The sequence below is a fragment of the Octodon degus genome, unplaced genomic scaffold (assembly GCF_000260255.1).
Source record: "Octodon degus isolate 3935 unplaced genomic scaffold, OctDeg1.0 scaffold00010, whole genome shotgun sequence".
Lineage (NCBI taxonomy): Eukaryota > Metazoa > Chordata > Mammalia > Rodentia > Octodontidae > Octodon > Octodon degus.
The window spans coordinates 7,560,389-7,569,845 of NW_004524586.1; the positions used below are offsets into that span (position 1 = coordinate 7,560,389).

A 9,457-nucleotide genomic window follows, 5' to 3' on the forward strand; every position below is an offset into this window, starting at 1 on the left:
AAAAAAAAAAGGTTAGAGATGTACCTCAGTGCAAAGGCCCTGAGTTCAATCCCCTGTAAAACACAAATACACGCGCACACACACAAATTAAATAACCACCAAAACCAGTCTGAATGGGAACAAAACTGGAACAGTGCATATAGTAGCTTTGTGAAATCAGCACTGGCATTTTCCTCCAGAGTTCCAAGTACTCTAGGCGTCTGGCCTCCTTGTTTTGCAAGCTACATCTCTGATGACATTTGCTTCTGATGCAGAAACCTGGCATGAGGTGTTGACTTCCTCATCTGTCATAATTTTTTAACATAGAGGGAAATATTTTAAAGGCAGATTTATGAACACTCTGAACTTCCCCAGAAACTTAAAGTTAGGGGAAATTAGAGGCATTTTTGAATCAATAAATCAGCTGCTACTTGCACTAAAAAGAGTCTACATTTTTAACTTTTTTAAAAATTTCTTTTTCTTTTTTTATAGTACAGGGCCTACAGGGTCTCACTACACAGACTGGTAGTGGTCCTCCTGTTTTCAGCCTCCCAAGCGCTGGGATTACAGGCGTGCGCCACCACGCCCAGTCTCAGTTGCCATCTCAGCGTACCTGGGGCTGGGGCTGGCACGGCACACTGGGGATCCAACCTGGTCCCTGTGCCTGCCTAAGCAGGCGCTTTACTGTGCTGAGCTATCTGGCCAGCCCTCAACTTTTTTCTTAACATCTTCATATAAAAGTTTTAATGCTAAGTATGAGAAAGCTTGCTCCTGAAGCTTTATATTAGCAATTCAGAATTGAGTTCCTTCTCAAACACAGGCATTGATCAGTCTCTACTTCACTTTGGATGCAGTCTTCTCCTGTACTCTCTTGTGTGCTTGTCCACTCTTAATTTTTGCTTCCTAAAATGTTCTCTGTTCTATTTCCTAGAAGTGTTAGTACTGTGTTAGGCCTATGAAAATCATTGAGTCTGCCTAAAGCCTTTATCTAGAAGAAGCATGTGCATTAATCTTCTGAGTTTCCAGGATTATGGCAAGAAATTGATAGTCATGGAGGGATTCTGAGTGGTGAGCTACTGAATCTTTCTGCTTGGTCTGTACCATGCGAGCACATTAATAAATATCAAACGTTCAGGCAGCCTGGCACGTAGGTCTTTGAGTCGAAGCTCTTTCTTTTCCTAGTTACTCCTGCCCCTGCATCCTTCAATGCCGCATTTCTGAAAGTACAGCTGTCACCTGGGCTGATCCTTTCTCCTCTAGGGTAGTACCGCGTATGTCCCTCAGCAGTCCTGGATTCAGAATGGTACCATAAAAGACAACATCCTTTTTGGATCAGAGTTGAATGAAAAGAAGTATCAGCAAATTCTGGAGGCCTGTGCTCTCCTCCCAGACTTGGAAATATTGCCTGGAGGAGACCTGGCTGAAATTGGAGAGAAGGTACTTGAGATAGCAAGGGATCATGAAGGATGGAGAAATATTGAAGAAAAGAAGGGAGGGTGATGGAAGAGACGCATGGGAGGAGCATAGTTGACTGATTTTTTTTTTTTGGCCAGCTCAACCCACCCTGAGGGTGGGGCTGGCACAGCGTGTGGTGCCAGGGATTGAACCTTGGTCCCCTGTGGCTACCTAAACTTGCTTTAGCAGGTGCTTTAGACTGCTGAGCTCTCTTGCCGGCCCCAGTTGACCGATCTTGATAATCATGTTTGAAACAACCACCAGAAAACACGCGCTCAAACTATCTGCCCTCAACATTTTGTGCAAATGCTCTGAATTTTTAAACTTGATACCTAGATGCAAAAATAGGAATTATTGATTTAAATCAAAGCTAATAAAAGACTATGCCACCTATTTCATCTATGTTAGTAGTGACAGGCCCAAGGTTTATCTGTGTTTTTAAATGCTTTTTTTGGTAAAAATAGATTTTGCTGATGTTGTAGCTGTTGAATAGATACAGCATAATTTACTTCATAGGTAGAATGTTTTCATTTTTCCTTCTCATTGATAGAAATGAATAAAATAATTCTTTTGGAGGACAGTGATTTTCAGATGCTAGCCTAGTATACACATAGGCCTCGGATGAGTTTGTCTATTAATTTAGCTTATATTTGCTGAGCAACTGCTAGTTTAATATCCATAAACCAAATGGGAAAAACCTTTCCCCTGGTAGCAAGCCACACAAATATTAAATAAATATATGATAGAGAATGCTACATTGGGCCTGCCTTTGATTATTTGGTTTAAAGTTACTCAGTTCAGTCAAAGCTGTTGATTTACATAAAGAAACTTGTAAGATTGGTAAACCCTTGATGAAGGGCAGCAAATTTCTTCCTTTTATACCTTACTGGACTCAGTAAAGTGCAACTAGGGAGTAGTATTTGATAGAAATTATTTTCTCCTCAGGGTATAAATCTCAGTGGTGGCCAGAAGCAGCGAATCAGCCTGGCTAGAGCTGTTTATCAAGACTCAGACATCTATATTCTAGACGACCCTCTGTCTGCTGTGGATGCTCATGTGGGAAAACATATTTTCAATAAGATCTTGGGCCCCAATGGGCTGTTAAACGGCAAGGTGAGAACACATTCAAAGTGATAAAGATATGCGGGAAAGGGGATGGGAATCACATTGTTCTGAAGCAGATTTTCTCATTTGCTTGCTCCCTGGCCTCTGAGGAGAGGCAGCACCTGACTGATCTCCTGGGAACCTACCCCAGGACGACTTCTGTCACAGGTTGTGGTTTATACTGCAACTGGCCAATGTGAGCCTTATTTTGTGGTTTTAACGTTGGCCCTCTTAGAATGATTTTCATAAAAATATTCCCTGACCTGTGAATACAATAAGAAACATGTTTGGTCTTTGTCTCCATTCCTGGCACAGAGTTTCAAGAGGACTAGGATTGTGTTTTGTTATCCACTGGCCGCTCGGATCAGCCTGAGTCCATCCTAGTGAACTCCCTAGTGAACTAGCTTTGTTATGGGGCTAATGATCACCCACACCAAGGATGGAGCTTCCAGCCCTATCCACCAGCCTCTAGGTAGAAGGCAGTGGCAGGACTGCGTCAGAAACGCTCTTGAACAATGAGCTTTGGAGAGCCTCCAGACTAGTGATATCATGATGCCTCAGTCAGCCTCTTTGTACAGCTATGTTGGTCTTTCTGTCTGATGGGGTTCCTGCCTCAGTAGTCAGTTGAATAATATGAAGGAAGAAGTCTCTGATACTAAGGAGGACTGGATTAAAGTTCTTGTCCACAATGTCTCTAACATACTAAATAAAAAGCTCTTTGGTACAGTTGGTTAGCTGGTTAAAGAAGGACTAGAAAGGGGCAAGTATTTTTAGCCAATTAGTTAGCTTTGAATGCACCAGTTATAATAATGGGCACTGGTGACTCCCCTAAATTCAATCTTCTGCTGTCCCAGGACATGGAGTAAGGATGTGTGTAGGAAAATCTTATTTTCACTACAGGAAAATATGAGCAGATCCGTGGTCTTCACAGTCTCATTTCACACAAAGTCAGTCAGGTTTTAGGATGTGGTGCTGGGAAAGAAGGAAAGAAGACATAAAATAGGCCAAGTGATCAGGACTACTTTTTTTTTTTTTTTTGTGGAACCGGGGATTGAACTCAGGCCCTTGTGCTTGCCAGGGAAGCACTTATTCCACTGAGCCACCTCCCCAGCCCCAGGACTACATTTTAAGCAAAGCCTCACTGTGAGTTGATATCCACATGTCGCCCTCTTCAGAGTAGTCCAGGGAAGAGGATGCACACAGGCAGACACCACAACTTGTTCTTTTCGCAGACTCGACTGCTAGTTACACATAGCATTCACTTTCTTCCCCAAGTGGATGAGATTGTGGTTCTGGGGAATGGCACTGTTGTGGAGAAAGGAACCTACCGTGCTCTGCTGGCCAAGAAAGGAGTATTTGCTAAGAATCTGAAGACATTCACAAGGCATCCGAGTTCTGAAGGGGAGGCCACAGGTATGTAAAGAGCATTGGGACACTATAGAATTTGGGGCCTGGGTTGGAATGGTAGACCAGTATCCATGTCTGTTTAATATCTGATGAGCTAGATTTGGAAGTGAACTACCCAAAATTTCAGATTCTGCTCTTCCCTGTTCTGGGTAAAGAAACAAAACATTGTAGCCAAACTGTTATCTCCCCATGCTCATCTCTTTCTGACACCCAAAGAACATCCTTTAGAAGGGGACCACCTAAAGTTCAGGTGAGTAGCCCTTGCCTAAAGACCACCAGTGAATGCTAAGCGCCCATTGATTCAAATAATACATCCTACTCCAACTACTGCAAACTCATTGAAACCAGTTTCTAGTTGGTATTGTCATCAGTTAGCTTAGGTCCTTGCTTTTAATAATAGTGGAAATTAACACTAATCTGCACGAGAAAAAACCTTTAACTGGGAAGGTAGAGAGAAGATAGGGAAGGACTCCAGCTTACATGGCAGAAGAGGGTATAGTCACATGGGCTCAGACTGGCCCACCCCACAGATAAGTGGCCAGCTTTAAGGATTAGGTAGTGGACTGAGATTTGGTTGATTGTCTCAGTTCTGGTGTCATGGCTCTGGTATCTGTTTGGCTAAGGGGTGGACTCAGGTGACGTGCTGCCTTTCTGTAGGTTCAGGACAATGGCTAGAGGTATAGTTGAATGTCCCTGGAAATCCCTTTGGAACGTGGAAGAGGGTAAGATCTTGTAAATTTAGGACTAATCCACCTCAGTTTATTAACACCTAGACAGATACTCTCCAAGTGATTAATATAGCCGTATGAAAAACTGAGAGGGGATTTGACCCAAAGTTTTAAGGTAAAAAAAAAAAAGGATTTTAGTTACCAATGGTGTGTGTGTAGGCCTAAGTGAAAAGTCATTGTTTATGGCAAAACAATGGCTTTGAAGTCCCTCACTATCCCAGAAGTACAAATAGTGCTCCAAAGGCTGGTGGGTAAGGGCCCGGGATATTGCCTGTTTCCTGTCCCTATTGTGGTCCAAACTATGCCTCAGTATTCATGGTATTAAATTCTTATTAAACTTTAACAAAGGAATCTTGACTAAAACACCAAAAACTATTAGGTGCATGAACCAGAATAAATCATGACAGCTGCATAGTGTCAGAGTATGTCATAGGAGCAGCCCCTGATATTGTCACCACTGGGTTCACTGATTAACTCCATTTAGTGGTGGCACCATTTGTCGTGACCTTTTCCAAGGACCTGCCAGTACTGGTCTCATCACAGTGCTCCTTATCGGCCTCATACAGTGATCTCCAGTAGGTCAGGATGGAGAGAGCAAGCCCGGGAGCGACATTCAGCAGTCAGTCAGATGCAGGAGCACCCTTGCAGCCTGAGCAGGAGGAGCTTCCGTGAGGTCAGAGCCTCAGGCTGATAGGAGTTAAAAGAGTTGTTGTAGATTGTTTCGGCTTGCTCAGACTGAGATCAAATAAAGAGGAGCTCTGTGAGTGGACGTTTTGAGGGAATCCGTCCAGGGAAAACAGTGGCCATTCTCCTGGGCTGGCGCTTTTGGAATTTGGAACCCACCCTGCCCCTTACGCAGCTGACAGACTGCAGTTTGCTTGGTTACCATGATTTTATGGTTGTTGGTTTTCTAAGCCCTCACTCCTGAGGAAATGCGGGAGGAAATAGGGCAAGTTCAGCTACCGCAGTGTGCTCTGTTCTTACCCAGATTCAGTCTCTAAAAAAATGAGCCTTTGGATTATTGCAACCCTTTGTTTGATTTCAGAGTTCTGAAAGACTTGATTTTGATGCTTTTCTTTCTTTCTTCTTGCTTGCTTGCTAATACTTACATAATCTTTTCGGAGGAGCAGATTTCTGGAGGCCTTTATTCTACCATTCCACTGAGCCTTATGCTGTGTTTTACATTTATTTTATTTTCTTGTTAGCGTAGGGTTTTTTGGTTAATACTCTAAATTAATAAGTTTGTTAAAATGTGTGAACTTCAGGGTGAAAATTTTCATTGTACAATCAGTTTTTAGTCAATTCTTGGACTGGTGACTTCTGTTTATCTACCATAATCCTTCCAAGTTCTTTCATGCTTTAAAAAAAAAGAACAAAAACAAAACTAAAAGTTTAAAATTTTTTTTTCTCTTTTTAAAAATCATTTTTCTCTTCTGGTGGAACATTAACACATCTCTCCTTATTGTGGCATTTCTCAATAAGAGTATATACGGAAAGAGCTAGGGATGTAGCTCAGTGTCAGGGTACTCGCTCAGCATATACAAGTCCCTACATTCAGCCTGCAGTACTGCACATAAAATAAAATAAAATGAAATGAAATAAAATAGAATGAATACTAATAATTGGTATTTGTGGGATAAAGTCTTGTCACCTACATCTAGAACACCTTGCAAAAATCCACCAGATCGGGCTGGAGAGATGGCTCAGTGGTCTAAAGCACCTACTTGGAACTAGCTTGGCAAAGCATCAGGGACTGCGGTTCAATCCCCCAGCACCACATGCCAGCCAGCCCCGCCCCCTGGTGGGCTGAGCTGGCCACACACACCTCTCTCTCTCTCTCTCTCAAATAAAATAATAAATAAATAAATATAAAAAAAAAAATCCACCAGATCAGGGAAGGATTTTCTCTTCCTGTTCACAGGGCTCTGAGTGCTCTGTGCTGTTTTCCTAATCTCTGATATGTCTCCCTAGTCAATGATGATAGTGAAGAGGACGACGACTATGGACTGATACCCAGCATAGAGGAAATCCCCGAGGACGCAGCCTCCTTGACCATGAAGAGGGAGAACAGCCTTCGTCGAACTATGAGTCGCCGGTGGGCTATTTATTCGCTGGCAGCTTTCATCCCTTCCATATTTCTACTTGACCACCCTCCTTTTCTCTGTGGGTGTTTCCTGAGAGGGTGGACCTCGTGGACATTCCTAGTTCCTCCTTTGCTTCCTTGTATGGGCAGCAGGGAGGGTTAGGTTTCCCATGATCATCTTTTTTTTTTTTCAAAATTTTATTGATAACATGATCATCTATTTGCATATGTGCTTTGATGCCAACAGAGCGATTGTGACATCTTGCAAGATAACACAAGATGTCACAATATGCTTAAGAAGTCTGCAGGAAGCAACAACATGCTTAAGAAAGTCTCTTCCTTTCTATCTCTTGACTCTAGGTCCAGTAGCAGGCCCCAGAAGTCCTTAAAAAACTCCTTGAAAATTCGAAATGGGAATGCCCTGAAGGAAGAGGAAGAACTAGTGAAAGGACAAAAACTAATTAAGAAGGAATTCATGGAAAGTGGAAAGGTGAGCACCATACAGAAACTAAGATCTGAGGGCTGGGGACATAGCTTGGCAGTCTAAGCGCCTGCCTGGCAAGTGCAAGGACCTGAGTTTGATCCCTGATACTGCATGCCATGTTGGCCCCAAAACCCTGGGCATGTCATACCATGCTGGCCACTGAAACTGGCATGGTGGTGCGTGCTGGTGGCGCATGTCTGTAATCCCAGTGCTGGGGAGGTTGAGACAGGAGGATCCCTACAAGTCTGAGCTGCAAGACCCTGTACCAGATAAATAAGTAAATAAATAATATTTTTAAAATGTTTTAAGTTAAAAAAAAAGGGGGGGGTGGGCAGCCAAATAGCTCAGCAGATTAAAGCAGGGGCTAGGGGCTTGATACCCAGGCCTGCAGTGCCAGCCCTGCCCCCAGGGTGCGCTGAGATGGAGAATGAGATTGGGCGTGGTAGTACATGCCTGTAATCCCAGCTCTTAGGAGGCTGTAAACAGGCGGATCATTACCAGTCCAATCTAGTAGTGAGACCCTGAACACCCTGTAGACCCTTCCCTAAAAATATTTTTTTTTAAAGTAACATTTGAGCACATAGCCTAAATTCTGAAATTTTATAGTCAAAGTTGATTACATAGCTATAGGAGTAGCATGTTCTATTTGTTAAGAATCTTTAGAATCTTCATTAAAATTATAAATGAGGCTGTGGATTTTCAATAACATCATATTTTTTTTTAATGTATTTAGTACAGGGCCTACAGGGTCTCTCTGCACAGATCGGACTCATAGTGATTCTCCTGTTTCAGCTTCCCAAGTGCTGGGATTACAGGCTTGGGCCACCACACCCAGCCTCATTTGCTATTTCAGTATGCCCCAAGATGCACGGCACAACAAACGGGGATCAAACCCTGGTCCCTGCAGCCTGCCTAAGCAGGTGCTTTAGTACACTGAGCTATCTGGCCCACACTCATCACATCATATTTCTAGGACAAATTATATGTTCCCTGCAAATATCTTGATCCCTTTCTTCTTGAGCATTTGATTCCATTCTGTTGTATGGCGAACAGCAGGGCTGGGGAGATAGCTCGGGGCCGGGGAGATAGCTCAGTAGAATAAGCGCTTCCCTGGCAAGCACAAGGGCCTGAGTTCAATCCCCAGTTCCGAGAGAGAGAGAGAGAGAGAGAGAGAGAGAGAGAGAGAGAACAGCAAAACTGCCTTGAGAGGCAGTTCTAGGAGCCAAGCAATGCTAACCTATCAGGCTCAGAGCATACAATTCAGCTTAATTAAAACTACGTCTGCAGGTCTGCAGTAAAACTCCACATCCTACATTGTTTTGTTATCTTCCTATCTTAAATATCTTCAGGTTCTTTTAATAACAGTAATGCTATTTGCTGTGCATGGTGTTTCAGCATTAATCTGTTATCCTAGCCCAGTTCAGAAACAGCGGTCACAGCTCCCTGAAGCTTGCTATTTGCTATTATCCACATTTCCGGGGGCCTCCACTCCTCGCTGTGATTGGTTTTCTAGGTAATTCTTCACCAAAAGCTATCAGAGTGTGCTACTAATACCAGTGTGCTCTTTGCAGGTGAAGTTCTCCGTCTACATGAAATACCTACGAGCAATGAAATGGTGTTCAATACTCTGCATCATCTTTTTCTTCATAATGAATTTTGTGGCTTTTATTGCGTCCAACCTTTGGCTTAGTGCTTGGACCAGGGACTCCCTTATCTACAATAGCACCAACTACCCAGCTTCTCAGAGGGACTTGAGAATTGGAGTCTATGGGGGCCTGGGAGTAGCACAAGGTATTTGTAAAGGCTAAGACTGCCATTTTTGAAAACACAATCTCTAGACTTTGTACTTTTTCTAGTTTTCAGGAAAACATTTTTCATTATGTCCGAAGCACAAATTTCCAAGGATTCTTGTGTATGGTATTGATAAAACTGTTTCCATTTCTAGCTGTATTTGTGCTCGTAGCAAGTATCTGGAGTGTGTTTGGCAGCAACTATGCATCAAAAATGTTACACAGTCAACTGCTGGTCAATATCCTTCACGCACCTATGAGGTTTTTTGATACAACACCCACAGGCCGGATTGTGAACAGATTCGCCGGTGTAAGTAGCTCGAGGGACACATGGTGGTGTGCTTATACGTTGATGATCTTTCTGTTTCTTATAGGAAGGAATTCTAACCCCTCTCACCAGACAGCACTGTGCAGTTCCAGGTTTTTT

General features: G+C 43.1%; 1 protein-coding gene across 1 annotated transcript in view; it reads left to right on the forward strand.

Moving 5' to 3' along the window:
* Abcc2 (ATP binding cassette subfamily C member 2) overlaps positions 1–9,457 on the forward strand; it is a 63,221-nt gene that overhangs the window by 36,860 nt on the left and 16,904 nt on the right. Inside the window, exons 17-23 of the mRNA XM_004625543.2 lie at positions 1,240–1,416; positions 2,380–2,547; positions 3,771–3,951; positions 6,645–6,768; positions 7,117–7,246; positions 8,812–9,031; positions 9,186–9,340. Of these exons, the coding sequence (XP_004625600.2) occupies positions 1,240–1,416; positions 2,380–2,547; positions 3,771–3,951; positions 6,645–6,768; positions 7,117–7,246; positions 8,812–9,031; positions 9,186–9,340 (1,155 nt within the window). The remainder of the gene's footprint in view (positions 1–1,239; positions 1,417–2,379; positions 2,548–3,770; positions 3,952–6,644; positions 6,769–7,116; positions 7,247–8,811; positions 9,032–9,185; positions 9,341–9,457) is intronic.